Genomic DNA, 18,085 nt, shown 5'->3' with positions numbered 1-18,085 from the left:
AATCCCTCTCTCCTGCACCATTTCACCAGCAATGCATTCATCTGGTCTATTTTCCTGTTCCTATACTCACTAACATGTGACAAAGGAAGTAATCCTGAGATTACTACCTTTCAGGTCCTGCTTTTTAATTTACTCCTAACTCCTGAAATTCATCTTGCAGAACCTCATCCCTTGTTCTACCTATGTCGTTGGTACATATATCTCTGCCAACTGGTAAGAGTTCTACTGCTAGGATATGAAGATATTGCACTATTAAGTAATTATAACCTGTGCAACCATGTTCAGTTAGCCACGAACCCAAGTTTGGCTACTCTATGTTTGATGTACAGCTGTACATGGAAACAGAGGTTAGAGGTGAGGAAGAAGGAGGAACTGTATCACGACGGTAAATGTTTGAGAATTGTGACTGTGGTTACTTTGAAAAGGATTAAAATGATTCCTGACCCATGGATCCAATTAAAATAGCATTTGTCTTCAACAGCTTTGTCACAACACATTTGTTTGGCCTAGAGCTTACAATATGTAATCCTGGCTCAGTAACATTTGTCATCAAATTATTTTGGCTTGAAACTTCATTGTAAATTTCTGGGCTTGTGTCAACATATTGGCCTGAAAATCCTCACGTCAATGTTTTAGCAACTGGTTTATTTAAATAGATGAATGGCACCACTAAAATATTGTTGAAAGTATTCCAGATGAACTCTGACATTCCATGTGGTGATTACAATGTGTGTTATTTTAACAGAAACAGTAATGGGTCGATTAAATGAAGACAAGTTAACCTAAAGGCAACCCATGTTTAAGTTTAAGTTCAAGTTTAAATAATGTTACAGAATGCATTACAAAGCCTCTCACTATACTGTAATGATCTTGCTCAAAAACAATAACGTTTCATTTTAACTGCGTGCTTCATTTCCAAATGAAATATCCAGTGTGTTTCCCGTTCTGTGCATAATTCACAATCGGTTCCCTTTTGCCTTCCTTGTTCCAATGGAAAAGACACACTTTTCAGCATTACCTCATAATTGTAAGTTCTCATTCCCGGCATACCTCTCGCGTATATTTGATGCCCCCTCCCATGGCTCTGATGTCTTTCAAATAATGAATTGCCAAACCTGCAAACTATATACAACGTCGGCTTATCTAATGTGTTATACAAATTCATAGGAACAGGAGTGTGACATTCAGCCCATCAAGCCTGTTATGCTATTCTACTAGGTCGTTCCTGATGTGTACCGCCACTCCATTTGGCTGATGTTTGCCTGTACTCCATTTACCGGACATTGCTCCTTATCCCTAGATACCTATATCTCACAACAATATATCCAACTCAGTGGTGACAGTTCCAACTTGGATAGCATCCACAACTTTTTGGGAGAGAGTTTCAGCTTTCTACCACCCTCTGTGTGACTAAGTACTTCCTGGTTTCACTCTTAAATGGCCTCTCTTTAATTTTAAGTTTGTGCCCTTTGTTCTGGAGCTCACCAAGAGGGAAAATAGTTCCTCTGTATCAGCCCTATTGAATCACTTTATCATTTTAAATACCTCAATAATGTCACCCCTCAATTTTCTAAGATCTGTAATAAATCTGAAGACCCTTTGGCCTGCCTGTTCAACAGTTCGAAGCTGGTAACAGTTATGACTTTTATTTAAGTATAAATGTAATTTAATGCATGCAGTATTCAAGCAGCAGTTTACAGAGTACAATTGAGAATTATGTTGTCCACTATTGTCGTTTGAGTAAAAAGCATGGCCCACTCCTTCGACTCTCTACTCACATTCGTGAATACACCTGTCTGGTGTCCTTCTAGTCCTTACTACACTGTGAATGGCAGAATACCCAGAAAACGAATGTCAGAGGCATTGGGTCTGCCTTAACTTTTCTTTTTGCATAAGCGAAAGCTTTTCCTATACCTGATTTCTGTTTCCAGAATGTTGACACAATCTAGAGTGTTGAGGACAACAAAAGTTCGAACTGCAGATAAAACCTAGATTTGAATATATGTTCCCTAATTATAACCAATGGGAAATAAATCGATGGCAATGAACCTACAGATTAGCGACCTTAATATTAAACTGTGATCTATCAAAGCTTAATGCTGAAGAATAATGAAAGAAAATCATATTTGATTATATATTAACAACCGACAAAAGCGTGAGCATTACGACAAAGAAACAGATAATAAATAAGGCTGTAGGCAGCTCTAAGTCTCACTGTTCTTTCTACCTCTTCTCGCAATAACAGACCACTTGTGATAATGCACCTGCCAGAGTCAGTAAGCAATCCAAAGCTGCGTTTTTTGATGAACAGCAGCATAAGACAAAAGTCTAGAAACATTAAACTGTTGCAAAGTCTAAACGTTCAAAATACTCTTATAAGCCCACATTCTTTCAGGTCACGGAAATACAAACCAATGTCTGCAATCTGTGTTCATAATTTACTTCTTTAAACCCTGGTGTTATTGGAATGAATCTGCATTGCAAACCCTCCAAGAGCAGTATCTCTCTCCGAAGTTTCAATGCATAAAACTGAACGCAGTAATGCCGATGGTGTCTGACCAAGGTACTGTAAGACTGAAGCATTCATTCCTCTTTTTGTATTCCAAAAACTTGAGTTAAAGGTATGACATTAACAATAAATTCCATTAGCCATTATTCTTCATTTCTTTGCACAATCTGTTCATGATCAATTACTTGGCAGGGGTTTTCGAGCCAAGAGAAAATATCCGAGTGGAATACCAAGGTAAAGATAATACTTGGAGACATAGATAATGCTAGAATAAGGAATAGCAATTTAATAGGCGGGGTCAGAGTAAAGGAGAAAGAAAGAAATTCAAAATCAGGGCTGCTATTCATGTATGTGAATGATTGTGATAAATAAGATTGGTGAGTTACAGGGGCAGATTGCCATGCAGAAATATCATGTTTTGTCGATAAAGGAGACCTAGTTCAAAGAAGGGAAGGACTGCATGTTGAATATTCTTGGATACAAGGTGTTCAGGAAAGATAGGAAAGTGGTAAAATTAAGGAGAGCATTGCACTGCTGGAGAAAGAGGATGTTCCAAATGTGTCGAGGACAGCATCAATTTGGCGAGAGCTAAGGAACAAAAAACGTGCAATTACATTGCTTGGTGTTGGCTATAGGCCTCTAACTAGTGGAAAGGAAGTAGAGGAACAACGTTTCAAGGAAATTACAGAGTGGTGCAAAAATTATAGTGTCGTTATAATATGGGACTTTAATTATCCAAATTGAGATATGGATATCAGTCGTGTAAAGGGCAGTGAGGGGTAAGAGTACAGAGCGTGTGTTCAGGAAAAATTTCTACAGCAGTATGTTTCCAGTCCAACGAGAAAGGAGGTACCACCAGGCCTGGTTCTTGGGAATGAGATGAGCCAAGCTGGATCAAGGGTCAGTAGGAGAACATTTCAGTGACATTAATCATTGTATCATAAGGTTCAGGCAGACTATGGAAAATGACAAAGAACAATCCAGTGTTAGAATAATTAACTGGGGAAAGGCCAACTTCAATGGGGTAAGAATGGATTTGGGATGAATAAATTTGAGACAAATGCTGGCAGGGAAAACGGGAACTGAGCAATGGGCTACCTTCAAAAAAGAGGCATTTCGGGCACAGTCAGTCGCCGCTTGTTGCAATACCTCAGAAAGATGTAATAACTCAATATATACTATTTTGATTCCAAGAAATGTTGTGCAGTCTGTTTAGATTAAGCATTTTAAGACTTGAATTATTGTTAATTTAGTTTCCACCAGAATCTGATTTTCAGCCAGAACCGTAGCAAGTCGATGATCGTCGTGTTCAAACGGTAGACATGTAAGGCTTCGTGAATCACATAAATTAATAAGTAATTGATCCATTTTTAATGAAAACAGAACGCAAGTACGGATAGAATGTGAGCAAAACTTCAATACGCTTGTAATTTTACCAAATTACCTTGCTGCCGTACAGCAAATGCCTTGCAGTTTAGATATAAGCAATGTGCACTGAAATTCTAATTTACATCAAGATAATAACAAAAACATCATCAAAGAAAGCTGAACGCAGCTTTATAAATTCTCAAAGCTTTTTGGAGGGCATTTTGCCCATTACATGTTTTCTAGTATTCTTTTCGCGTCTCAGCAAGATAATATAACATTTAGGAGCAAAAATACAGATCAGCAAGGCGAAGCTAGATGCTAAAATAGCAAACACTTCTACAGCTACCGTGTACTTCCCAGGAGAACTCACATAAGCTGGAATGAATGTTATCCAAACCGCGCAGAAGATAAGCATGCTAAAAGTTATGTGTTTAGCTTCATTGAAATTATCAGGAAGTTGTCGAGCGAGAAAGGCGACCACAAAGCACACACAAGACAGAAATCCAATGTAACCCAGTACACAATAAAAGGCAATTGCAGACCCTACATTGCATTCAAAAACTATTATCTCGTTAAAATAATCGCTGTTTTTCAGAGGATATGGTGGTGATGTGGTGAGCCAGATCGTGCATATTAAGCATTGCAACAAAGTAAGAATTAAAACAGTCAGTCGCTGCTGCGCTGGCCCAAACCACTTCATTATGTTGTTGTTGGGAAGAGTTGCTTTAAATGCCAGGACTACAATAATTGTTTTGCCCAAAACGCAAGATATGCAAAGAACAAATGCAATCCCAAATGCTGTGTGTCGTAACATGCAAGACCAGACTGAGGGTTCTCCGATAAACGTAATAGAACATAGAAAACAAAGCATTAGTGCAAAAATAAGGAGGAAGCTTAACTCTGAGTTGTTAGCTTTAACAATTGGAGTGTCTCTGTAAGTGAAAAATGTAACAAATACGATTAACGTGATGCAACATCCAAGTAATGCCAGTGTCACTAGAATAATCCCCATGATCTCATTAAAGGATAGAAATTCAATCTCCTTTAGTATGCATTGGTCTCGCTGTGCATTGGACTTGTATTCTGTTGGACATGGAATGCAATCGGTTGAATCTAAAAAGAAAAATGTTGCATTTAGAAATAAAATGTGTGATAGATTCTTATCAAATAAGTGGAGATCTGACACGTATCTTACCAGTAATGTTGCTAATTTCACTTTGGGCACATTGTACACAATCAAAGCAGCATTTGGGTTGCCCTATCCTTGCAGCTTTCCTTGTTCCTGGAGCGCAACTTACGGAGCAAATTGCTTTCGGAACCTTAGAATCAAAATGAAAAATATTTCAGCGATATTCGAGTTTATCCTTGACAATGTTATTAAGGATATGAAACGTCCACTTTGCGAAAGCTGCTGGCTATTTCATTTTCAGGAAAGACTGAAGCAGGTGTGGAACGTGTTAGGATTTTAGGGAGGAAAGTGAGGTTGGAGATGGAATGGTAGTTCATAAGAACAGGGGCTCAAGGTTAGAATTTCTTTTTTGAAAAAAGATTAACGATTGCAGTTTTTAAAGGAAGCATAAAGTACCTGAGGAGAGGGAACCATTTACAACGTCAGCTATCATGTTGGCCAGGAAGATCAGCAACTTAGTGGCAATCGCTAAAGAGAGCAGGAAATGGATCTTTTAGAAGTGATAAGGGGTATGGGAGAAAAACTAGACTAAGACGTTGATTCAGGGGAAGGCAGTAATAAATTTCGGGGAGGTTTGCGGGAAATGAAAAGGAAAGGAAGAGGCAGCTGAATTGCTGATCTCAATGTTAGAGGAAACGAATTTCATGAAATCTTCACATCTGCAATTGGGGTTGAGATGGAAGGAGTTAAGAAGAAAGTTGCTAGCGGAGGGAAAAAATCATCAGAATGATCCAAGCATAATGGCTGAGAAGAATGAGGCTGCAATGTATTTGATGTAACCCAGCCTGCTCTGGTGATCAACAGTTAAACGAGTTGCTTGCAACCAGAACACATCTACCCATTTCTAAGTCTTGCGGGAATAAATATATGGCCACATGGTAGGGCGTGTGTGGGACGAAATAAGTATATTTTTTGATTGGGCGTGAGCATGAAAAGTAGAGCTTACATAGCGGCTAAGCAAATTAATGACTGCAAAAGCGGCAAATGGAGCGGCACGAGTCCAGCAGTTAGGGGTTTGCAAATCCCGTTATCTTATACTTGAAGGGGTGTTTGTGTGCCAAGGGTAGACATATATGGAAATGGGATTTGTTTGGATAGAGGAGTTTTAAGTGGTGAGGGATACAAGGAAGTGGTCAAGGATGGTCATTGGAGTATAAAAAGAATGGAACATGAGAAGGTTGATGTGATTTGAATATGTTTTGGAGACTATGCTGATTAAATTGGACCACGTAGCAGCCATTCTTGCTCCTGAGATGACCAAAATGGAGGAGTGGAAGTAAGTGTACATTTCTAACCTGAAAGTCGCCGCCCGCCATATCGAGTAAGGGCAAACGGGAGGCATCCTTTTTTCCGGAGATTTGTCTAATTGTTACGTGCAGGCATGTCATAAATATGTTTGTGAACATTCTGTTTACAGTAAAATTATACTGGAACACCACAAACTACAATGTGCCATTCCACTCAGCTGTACTGCAATTATACTATCCATGCAATTTCCGTCCTTTTTAATTCCAACTTCCTGCACTTCCTTCCTATTCCTTAATACTTTTGTTTCTTCCCTTTAAGCATTTGATTAATTCTTAATCCAGACCTTCTCTAGCAATGCATTCAAAATTCTTGCAGCCTTTCATGTAATTAATTATTGGATTCACGTTTAACCAGATCAGTTTGATTTTTAAAATGTTCATATTTGATTATCCTACTATAGGGAAGAGTTATCCACAATAATTTTACCAATTCCCTTCACTTTTATCACCAAAGTGTACCTCGTCTTTCACCATAACTCGATTGCTTTCATTCCATGACTATACTTTTCCAAATCCATAACATTCTTCTTAAGACAGAACATCTAACTATGAGCCCAGTATTACAAATGAAAGCAGGCCAATACTCATATCGCTGCAGCACTATATGCTATATTTTGTACTTCATGAAGCCCAGAATCTAATTGCTCTTTTGATGTTTTTTTTTATCGTGAGTGAATATTCAAATATCTGTATACTGTCCGCCCGAATCCTGTGTCCATTAACTCCCCAGATTGCTGAGTTAGACAACAGTTCAGATATTGCCTCAAAAGTATGCTGCCTCATATTTTCTTACGTTGAATTTCTTTCCTTTATGCTATCCACTGGCTGACTTAAACAGTTAAAATTGCTTTTTCTGGCCATTTTCTGTTTTTGCCTTCGAGTGTGCCATTCTTCCAAACAAAACATTACGTGAAAACTTGCAAATTTTCCCCTTACTTTCACATTCCAGGTATTTACATATAGAGTAAAAAGCTTGTACCCCTACTCTACTTGCCTCCTCCTAACAATCTAAATAATTATCTATGCTAAAAACTCTGCTTCCTACTTCTCAAAATTATCTATGCCAAGAGCTTGTCTCAGACTTATTATGCTGTAGTAGAACAAGATGCAACGTCTTGTCAGAACCCATGCACAAGTGTTCCATTATGGCCCCGATTTTGTGAGCAGCGCTGAAGTGATGGTGCTCACCGCGGAACGTGAAGAAAGCTGCCCACAAAGATCTTGTGAGCTCTGTGGCATGGATTTCACTTTGCCGATGTCAGGTTGAATCTATTAGCAAGTCATAGCCATCTCCAGGCATTAAGCAGCAGCGATGAAATCAAGCATGCTAAACAGCCAGTCCCGTTGGAGCATTCCCACAGATCACAAAACAGGAAGTACAAAACACTGAATTTGTCTCTTTCAGTTAAAATTTTAAAGAGACTGATATAAATAATTTGGACATATACACAGGATTAAGGTGGAAGATAAATATCACAAAGAAAATTCAAAAAACCTTTGAAAATCACAGAATCACAGAATAATACATAAGAGGCACTTCGGCCCATCAAGTCTGCACCGATGCATTCAAGACACCTGACCAGTCTACCTAACCCCATTTGTCAGCCCTTGGCCCATAGCCTTGAATGTCATGACGTGACAAGTGCTCTTCCAGGTACTTTTTAAAGGATGTGAGGCATCCCGCATCTACCACCCTCCCAGGCAGGGTTTTCCAGACTGTCACCACCCTCTGGGTAAAAACGTTCTTCCTCAAATCCCCGTTAAACCTCCCACCACTCACCTTAAACTTGTGTCCCCTCGTAACTGACCCTTCAACTAAGGGGAACAGCAGCTCTCTATTCACCCTGTGCATGCCCCTCATAAGCTTGTACACCTCAATCAGGTCACCCCTCCGTCTTCACTGCTTCAGCGAAAACAACCCAAGCCTATCCATCCTCTCTTCATAGCTTAAATGTTCCATCCCAGGCAACATCCTGGTGAATCGCCTCTGCACCCCCTCAAATGCAATCACATCCTTCCTAGAATGTGGCGACCAGAATTGCACACAGTACTCCAGCTGTGGTCTTACCAAAGTTCTGTACAACTCCAACATGACCTCCCTGCTTTTGTAATCTATGCCTCGATTGATAAAGGCAAGTGTCCCATATGACTTTTTCACCACCCTATTAACCTGCCCTTCTGCCTTCAGAGATCTTTGGACAAACACGCCAAGCACCGTTTCTTCCTCGGAACTTCCCAGTGTCAGGCCATTCAGCGAATACTTCCATGTCACATTACTCCTTCCAAAGTGTATCCCCTCACACTTTTCAGCGTTAAATTCCATCTGCCACTTTTCTGCCAATTTCACCATCCCATCTATATCTTCCTGTAACCCAAGACACTGCACAGTGGTGCAGTGGTTAGCACCACAGCCTCACAGCTCCAGCTAAACGGGTTCAATTCTGGGTACTGCCTGTGTGGAGTTTGCAAGTTCTCCCTGTGTCTTCGTGGGTTTCCTCAGGGTGCTCCGGTTTCCTCCCACACGCCAAAGACTTGCAGGTTGATAGATAAAATTGGCCATTATAAATTGCCCTGAGTATAGGTAGGTGGTAGGGAAATATAGGGACGTGGGGATGTGGTAGGAATATGGAAATAGTGTATGATTAGTATAAATGGGTGGTTGATGGTCGGCACAGACTCGGTGGGCCGAAGGGCCTGTTTCAGTGCTGTATCACTAAACTAAAAGACACTCAACCTCACTGTTAACCACTCAGCCAATCTTTGTGTCATCCGTGAACTTACTGATCCTACCCCCCACATAGTCATCTATGTCGGTATATAAATGACAAACAATAATTGACCCAGCACAGATCCCTGTGGTACGCCACTGGACACTGGTTTCCAGTCACTAAAACAGCCGTCTGCCATCACTCTCTGTCTCCTACAGATAAGCCAATTTTGAATCCACCTTATCAAGTTACCCTGTATCCCATGTGCATTTGCTTTCTTGATAAGTCTCCCATGTGGGACCTTGTCAAAGGCTTTGCTGAAATCCATGTTAACTACATCATCTACACACCTGTTCACATGCTCAAAAAATTCAATCAAATTTGTTAGGCATGACCTCCCTCTGACAAATCCATGCTGAGTATACCTAATCAAATTTTGCCTCTCCAAGTGAGATAGATTCTCTCCTTCAGAATTTTGTATCAGTTGCTTTTCTTCATGGGAAATGTTGACATTCCACAAATATATTATTCGTTTTTCAGAGCCAGTGACAAGGTTCAGCAGTGATTATGCACTCATATGGCGTGATAACGCCAATTATATCTCATTCAACAAGGTGTAACTTTTTCAAATGTTTTTTGCAGTGAGACTAATAGTATGCAAGGACAAGTTGAATGCAGTCTGTTGGGATTTCACCAGTGCATGCTCTGGGAGGTGTAGAATCACTGACCAGGAATTCTGGGCCAGACAACAGCTGTTCTCTTAGGTGGGACTATTCTGAGGAAGAGCAGGGGAATCCTCCCTGGTGTTCTGGCAAATATTTATCATTCAACTAACATCACTAAAGATATATTGGTCCTGATTGTGCAATAATAATGACAGTAAAGTTATCAGAATTTATCATCAATGCTTCTCTGAAACTGACAGCAACTCCTGGAATCCCCATTTGTACAGGTAAATGATTAGTGATTATAAACTTCCCATACAGTGCGCTGTTTTAGTCCCCACAGCCTGTAATCAAGTACCAAATATCAAGTACCAACAGTCTCATGGTCCTGAAAAGCTTATTTTATATGGAATATCAAATTTCTCCATTATGATAAAAATATCTTATTAAAATGTTTCTGATAATCCTATATGTATGTCCCAGTCATTGATTTTACTCTCTGTAAAATTGTAATTAAAATTAAAAAATGCAGTGCCTATTAGTTCCTAGTTTGCTGGCTCTGAGAATACGTCAATGTGAAAGGCTGCTTACCTTGCTTGGTGACATGTTGCTTGATACAACCCTTGTCTTGGCCAGATTCAAACTGCAGGCGGGAAAGGAAAAATCCACGCCAACCATCCTAGAGGAATTGCTACTGATGGCAAAATCTAGGCGATTATCACTTTGCTATTTGTGGGCCTTGATGTGGGTGACCACCTTTTTGCCGTGGAGATCTTTCGGTCAGGCCCTGAGGTCGTGAAAAGCACTGTAAGTCTTTCTTTTTTAATATATCAAACTGAATGAGTCTTCACCAATGTACTAATAGAGTAGCTACTCACAGTGACTCGCGGTATTCTTATCAAATTGTCAACATTAGGATTCAATTTGGCTTCGAACTTCAAATAATTAATTATTAGTGGTATATTGGTAATCCAGTCCATTGGTGTATGTCATTTTTTCTTTGTTCCAATGGTCAATCTGATTCCAGGTATACACTTAAAGCTGAAAGGTCCCGTGAAGATAAACACAGTGGCAGGCAATCCTGTCGTTTTTGCATTCCCGATTTGTCCTCTGCAAGAGAGTTGTCTCTTAAGTTGCAGCCGTTCGGATATTCTGTTGTGATGATGGTTTTGGTGTCATTTCTTTATATATGTTTGGCCTAAGAGGTAGGTGTTAAGCAGAATCTTAAAGGAGAAGAAAGATGTAGATAGGTTCAGGGAGGGATTTCGTAGTTTGGGGCCTAGACCGCTGAAAGAAGTTACAGAGATAGGGCGAGACGGCGCCATGGAGAGATTTGAACACCCAGACATCAAGTGATATAAAGGATGGAGGTTGTGAGCCATTCCTGCTCTCCAACATGGTCTCATGCTATTACTTGCTGAAAGAACAATAGAATGCATATAGTAGCGTAACCCACACCCCGGTCTGAAGCCAATATCAGCTCGAGGTGGAGTTATAATATAGAAATTTTAATAAAGAATGAGTTATAATGCTCGCTCTGTTTACAAATAGACTCAGTTGAGTAAACACCTCTAAGATTTGAGATTCTTTACATGCAATGAGAATCCTCACCGTAGTCCGGCCTCCACTCCATACGATTGCCTCCTCGGATAGAACAAATTTTTGGCCCGTGGGAGCAGCTCCATCATATTGTCCAACAATTACAATATCAGCACCGAGATCAGTCGCCTGCCAGTTTACGATGTCGTATGTCGCCACCGGGTCGCCATTATTATCAAAATATATTTTTTCCCCTGTCTTTGTCCTGAAGTTAACTGTTTTCATGTAATGTAGAAGCTAGATCAGAAATTCATAATGTAGTAAGAAACAACATTTTGACTCCATTTCGAAAGAGAGCAGGGTAATTCTGTTTATATCAATCCTTTAACTAGTATTACTGAAAGATAATGGCGCAGTGGTTAGCACCGCAGCTTCACAGCTCCAGCGACCCGGGTTTAATTCTGGGTCCTGCCTGTGCGGAGTTTGAAAGTTCTTCCTGTGACCGCGTGGGTTTTCGCCGGGTGCTCCGGTTTCCTCCCACAGCCAAAGACTTGCAGGTTGATAGGTAAATTGGCCATTATAAATTGCCCCTAGTATAGGTAGGTGGTCGGGAGATATTCGGGATGTGGTAGGAATATGGGATTAATGTAGGATTCATAAAAATGGGTTTCTGATGGTCGGCACAGATTCGGTGGGCCGAAGGGCCTGTTTCAGTGCTCTATCTCTAAATAAATAAAAATAAAAAAATAAATATTATTTGATCAATGTCACATCCCGTTTGTGAGACGGCGATGTGTCCAAATTAGCTGCCGTTTCCGACATTGAAACGCGAACTACATTTAAAACCACTGCAAAGCCTTTTGGGACAGTCGGAGGTTCCAGAAGGCCCTCTAACAAGTTTTCCTTTCGTTCATGCAATCCTTGAAACATGGTGATATACCTTTCCCTAGACATACCATTATCATTAATATAAAAATTATTTAATGTGAGCTTATTTTCATACAACATTTATTTGGAAAAGTATTTACCTGCCAAGGTTGAAAGTTTGAAATATTTGCACAACTGTTATTAGAAAATGGTCCACTGCCATTTTCACATGAGAGCATATCATGAAGAGCGTGAGCGAGAGCATAAGTCGATTTATACACGTTGTACGTTACTCTGTACTCAGACACATCTGTGAAATCGTTGTGTGCTATATGCAAATTTTCTTTTCCAGTACATTCCTTAAACAAAGGTTTAAAGTTGTTGAATTTGTTTTGTGCGCGCCTTAATTTACAGCTGAACGTTCTTTCCCAAAACTCTTCCATTAAGGGGTTTCCCGGATATGCAGATGGGTGAGTCTGCATTAGAAATTCTTTCAATCCTGGCACATGTACTTTCCGAACTGCAATTCCAATTGTGCCAGCAAGGAATAGTTTACTTTCTTCAAGGGGCAGAACCCTGGTGGAGACCCAAGCCTCGCTGCCTATCCATTGTATGCCAGTCAAATTCTGCCGTACAACTTCCTGTAGCAAAATGCTCATATCCGCTTGTGCAAGGAAAGCTAAAATAACTTTTGTGGAAGATTTTTTTATAATGTCTATAGTTTGAAGTATTTTTTCCCTCGAGTATGTTCTATGAAAAGACTCAGAGAACGCGATACAAATGCCGAGCTCTTGCACAGCCTCTGTAAAAGCCTGCATCCCAAAATTACCATAGTCATTATCGCTTCTGATTGTCCCGATCCAGGTCCATCCAAAATGTTTTATAAGTTGAGCTAATGCTTTCACCTGAAAGTAATCGCTCGGAATTGTTCTAAAAAATGATGGATATTCATGTCTGTTGCTCAGGCATGCACATGTAGCGACGTAGCTAACCTGGAGATAAAGTGATGTAACAAGCACAAATAACATATATTATACCTTCAGTGAAAAGTATCTAATTCATGTTATAAGTATCATTTGTAGTATGTAAATAGAGTAATTTGGCACTTATTATAGTAATCTTTACTTTGCTGCAAGGATTTTATATAATACAATGCTGGTGGTTTGTCTTTATTAATCATTGACAGGTTTTATTTTGCAACATTTAGAAAGCCCAAATGTCTGCTTCAGTTTCGCTTAGTTTTTTTTATTTATTTCACAACTACCTTTAGTATTCATTACTAAGAATGCAACTGGAAATATAAATATCCTTCCCAATAAAATAACTGGAAAGCATTTTTGGTTTGCGAAAGGAATGGTGGAAATTAGAAAAGCAACTGTACTTTAGGCAAATTGCCCAACTACATTTGTATAAAAGCACTAATAATCTTAAATACCACAGGTGAACATAGACACGTCAGATAAAATATTACAACTTCAGCCAAGTGGTTTAGCAAATTGTGGATTTTTTAATGATACTTTAAGACTGAATTAACAACAAATAGGGGGGAATAAGTTGATAATTGTTTGATTCCGGTTATATTTACAAATGTACATATGAAATCAGTCGATAAACATGAAATGATGTATGAAGTTGAAAGCGTTAAGTGGACATGATGTTTTGTTTATAATTTTTATCTCAACCATTAAAAAACAAATCCCACTTTTTGAATAAGGATATAAATAACACGCTAGTTTGAAAAAGTATCATGCTGAACAAGATGAGTTTCTTTATTCATAATCACGCGCTCCAGCCCCGATATAAGACGAATAAATGAGCCTTACAATTAGTTCATAATACATTAACTGAGCAAAGGTATGTACAAATGGCACTGGCATGCAGCTGAACATAAACAGAACAGAAGAAAGGCTGTAATTTTAGCCAGACTTATGACAATGGTTTTGTGAAGAAAAAATTTCGGTTGCTTAAAGCAGTATTATTTTATGGGAATCTAACAGTGAGGAGTTGAATGGAAGCGATCAATACTTGTTCGTTTCCCCATTTTCGTGCATCAGCTGTTATATTATTTATTTATTAAACAGCTTACCACAGGGATCCTAAATGGGGCGATTAAAGATGCGATTGCTAAGGTCTGTGATGATCCAGAATCACCAACAATAGCAGGAACCACGGGAGCTCGTTTGCAGGCAAAATCTGAAGATGTCATTTCTAATCTGTTTAAAAACTCAAAGGCTGCTTTTGTTGATACAGTGGGCCTGCCACAAGAATCATAAATCCTGTATCCCAGAGTAACGTTTGGAAGCAGATTTGGGTTCTTGTTGATTTCTTCTATTGCAAAGATCATAGTTATTGCAAGACGGAAAAGTCTGAACCGAAAGCTGCAGAAAACACAATTGCATATGAATGAAAAAGAGGAATTTACGTTCCTCGCTTTAATAGAGACGACAGTCACAGTAGCAATATATTTTGAAAAAGGAAAATACTTCTTAAGAGCTCCAACCACAGAATAAAGCACAATTAGGTAGAAAATAGTGTATTAGGATTAAGGTACTCTCTCGTTTAGAAACACAAGGAAGGCAATATCCATTCTCCTCAAGACTTATGATATATTTTTTAAAGAAATCGTTTGCAATAGATAAGTATGATTGGTGTCAACATCAGTTTCAGGTCTTAAATTGGTCTTGGTTAATATGTTTCTCAACGCAATTTTTTTAGAAACGACAATAAATTGGACAAGCATGTAATCATTTGAAGCCTAGATTTCTAATCTATAAATAACATTCTTGATCACTGGTATCTGCGATTAAAGAACATTGGCCAAGTATGAAAAAGGAAAGAGATAGTAATAATTGCATTTAGCAAATTTTATCTGTTCTCTTATTACAACCGTCAAAATTACTCAACTGGGGTATATACATTAGATTATTGTTGCAAATGGATCACAGAAATTTGGTGTTTTGAAAATATTATGATTTCTGCCCGTTGGTGAGATTCCAAGGCGATAAATTTGCTTTTAGGATTACCCTATGAACCTTTGCTGCAGATGATGCCTGCAATGAATGCAGTGCTAACAACAATAACTATTTCGCTACTTTACTACTAACATAGTAAAATGACCCAAGGTGCTTCACAGGAGCGTTGTCAGACAAAATCTGACATGAAGCAAACAAGGAGATATTCGTAATGGTGACCAAAAGTTTGGTGCAAGGAGCAGATGTTAAGGAGCGCTTTAAAGAAGGAAAGAGAAGTAGAGAGGTGGGGAGGTTTGGGGAGGGAATTCCAGAGCTTAGGGTCTCTGCAACTGAAGGCAAGGCCACCAATGTGGAGCGTGTTAAATAGGTGAAGCACAAGAGACCAAAATTGGAGGAGTGCAGATGCCTCAGAGGGTTGTAGGGCTGTAGCAGGTTGTTCCAGAGTTAGGAAACAGAGCATGGAGGGATTTGAAAACAAGGATGGGAATCTTTATCTTTCACAACCATTGGACTTTCCAAAGTGCCTCACAGCCAATGAAGTATTTTTGCAGTGCAGTCACTGTTGTAATGTTGGAAATGCGGCTGCCAATTTTCACACAACAATCACCCACAAACAGCAGTTCTGATGAAGGGTCGCAGACCTGAAACTCTAACTCTGTGTCTCCCTCCCCAGATGTTGTTAGACCTGCTGGTTATTTCTGGACTTACTTCCAGTTTGGTACGGACAATAGGGTTTAGGATGAGTTTAAGCTTATGGAGAGTGGAAGGTGGGAAGTCTAGAGGTAACTAAACATTGTCAGATTTCACTACAGCTCGGCAGACCAGTTCACTTTAATTGTCAATAAAGGAAAATCTTTATTTGGGCAGCTCCTGACCTCATTGCAGCCTTCATTCAAGCAAGGACAAAAGAGCGAAAATCAAGAGATGAGATGAAAGTGGCTGCGCTTGACATCAAGGCAGCATTTGACTGAGTATGGCATCAAGAAGCCCTAGCAAAACGGAAGTCAAAGGGAATCAGTGGGAAAACTCTCTGCTGGTTGGAGTCACACCTAGCGCAAAGGAAGATGGTTGTGATTGTTGGAGGTCAATCATCTGAGCTCCAGGCCATCACTGCAGGAGTTCCTCAAGGTAGAATCCTCGGCTCAACCATCTTCAGCTGCTTCATCAATGACCTTCATTCAATCATAAGGTAGAAGTGGGGATGTTCGCCGATGATTGCACAATGTTCAGCATGCTTCACAACTCCTCAGCTACTGAAGCAGTCCATGTAGAAATGCAGCAAGACCTGGACAATATCTAGGCATCGGCTGATATTTGGCAAGTAACATTCACACCATGCAAGTGCCAGGCAATGACCATCTCCAACACGAGAGAATCTAACCATCTCCCCTTGACATTCAACGGCATTACCATCACTGAATTTCCCACTATCAACATCCTAGGGGCTACCATTGACCAGAAACTGAACTAGAGTAGCCATATAAATCTCGTCACTACAAGAGCAGGTCAGAGGCTAGGGATCCTGCGGAGAGTATCTCACCTCCTGACTCGCCAAAGCCTGTCCACCATCAGCAAGGCACAAGTCAGGAGTGTGATGGAATACTCTTCACCTGCCTGGATGGGTGCAACTCCAGCAACACTCAGGAACCTCGACACCATCCAGGACAAAGCAGCCTGCTTGATTGGCACCCAATCCACAAACATTCACTGCCTCCACCAACGTCACACAGTGGCAGCAATGTGTGCCGTTAATTTAACGCAAACCAGGAAACAAATATGAGATATTGCTGAATTGTTAACTTTGTTTTATTCTCCACAGATGTTGCCTGACCTGCTGAGTAATTTCAGCATTTTCTGTTTTTGCTTCAGGCATATTTTATGTTTCTTTTGAATTCAAACATATTAGCTTGAAGTTGTCAAATAATAACAGCCCATTTGCGATCTTTCAATCCAATGTGATTCAAGATTTCATAAAACATTAATTTCCGCAGATCTCGGGTGACACATTTCCACCGACTGGTCGTGTATCATGTCAATATTATTTTTTCCATCATTTCCAATTTACTTCATAGAATTGTATTCAAATGACAAACCCTATGATCACTCATTAATCATTCGAATCTGACATTCATGAATATAGAAAAATTACTTAGGATTCAACAACATTAATTTTCCAGTTGTCTATAACACTAATCCGTAAATAAGATTAAATGCAACACAAGAAGAAAACGGCAACGTTTTACTAACCGTGTACATTTTACCGCTTTTGGTTCAGTTCTGAAGGAGAAATTTTGATCTTCCACATCGACGTGGACACTGAAAACTCCGCCCAGAACGATGTCTGCGTCCTTAGACAACCCCCGTAAGTCAAACTTTCCCCACGGTTTGCACTTTGGTTCATCTGCCATCCGAACAGAGGTAAGAACAGATAATAATAACACAGAGAACAATAGACAGTCCATCACCATTAAACGTGACTGCTGTTGTGGCAATGTACTGCATTGTTCGCAGTTGTTATATATTGTTGGGCACTTAAAGTTTCCTTACATAAACCTCATTGTTCATGTATCTTTACCTAATTAGCGAGAAGTCCCAAAAGGAAATCGAGTAGCAATTGGCTCTTCCTCGATGAAAAGAAGCATAATTTAAAAGGGAATAAAACAACACTGTCATCGCTATTACCGGAAAAAAAATCCCCTCTTCACTCTGCTTCATTTGTACACTAATCTCACTAATCCTTTGGTGCTGTGATATCTAAAATGTTTCAGATTGGATATACTTCATGTTGAATCCAAGAGGGCCAACTTGATCCCCGAAGCAATAACTTTTAAAATCAATCATGTAGTGCACCTGTTTTTGAATCCCATGGTGTGCAAGAATGAGTAGATAAATGCACGCGATAGCGAGTCAATCAAAATAGTCATGCGTATTGTGTTTTTAATGCTATACCTCTGTTGCTTT

General features: G+C 39.6%; 1 protein-coding gene across 2 annotated transcripts; it reads right to left on the bottom strand.

Annotated features, from left to right (window-relative positions):
• Positions 1-4,076: 4,076 nt before the first annotated feature.
• On the bottom strand, positions 4,077-17,496 carry LOC137374958 (extracellular calcium-sensing receptor-like). 2 transcript variants are annotated; one of them, XM_068041572.1, is made up of 6 exons: positions 17,372-17,496; positions 14,239-14,530; positions 12,314-13,144; positions 11,358-11,582; positions 5,073-5,196; positions 4,077-4,990 (listed from the first exon to the last, which is right to left on the bottom strand). In XM_068041572.1, the coding sequence occupies exons 2-6, from the start codon at positions 14,494-14,496 to the stop codon at positions 4,077-4,079; spliced, it is 2,352 nt and encodes a 783-aa protein (XP_067897673.1). In that variant the 5' UTR covers positions 14,497-14,530; positions 17,372-17,496. The 2 variants fall into 2 exon arrangements, with proteins under 2 accessions (XP_067897673.1, XP_067897674.1); XM_068041573.1 differs by lacking the exon at positions 17,372-17,496 and having other exon boundaries at positions 12,344-13,144; positions 14,239-14,517.
• Positions 17,497-18,085: the final 589 nt, after the last annotated feature.

Source organism: Heterodontus francisci, chromosome 11 (assembly GCF_036365525.1).
Source record: "Heterodontus francisci isolate sHetFra1 chromosome 11, sHetFra1.hap1, whole genome shotgun sequence".
NCBI lineage: Eukaryota > Metazoa > Chordata > Chondrichthyes > Heterodontiformes > Heterodontidae > Heterodontus > Heterodontus francisci.
Note: the sequence above shows the minus strand (reverse complement) of the source record. Positions and strands in the feature narration are given on the sequence as shown.

What these genes read in the sequence shown, in the direction of transcription:
- LOC137374958 (XM_068041572.1), bottom strand. Translation starts at nt 14,496, where the DNA reads ATGATCTTTGCAATAGAAGAAATCAACAAGAACCCAAATCTGCTTCCA. An exon ending in CAAACTTTCAACCTTGGCAG is followed by an intron (nt 11,583 to 12,313) that starts GTAAATACTTTT and finishes TTTCTGATCTAG; the next exon opens with CTTCTACATTACATGAAAAC. An exon ending in GGAGTGGAGGCCGGACTACG is followed by an intron (nt 5,197 to 11,357) that starts GTGAGGATTCTC and finishes TTTGATTCTAAG; the next exon opens with GTTCCGAAAGCAATTTGCTC.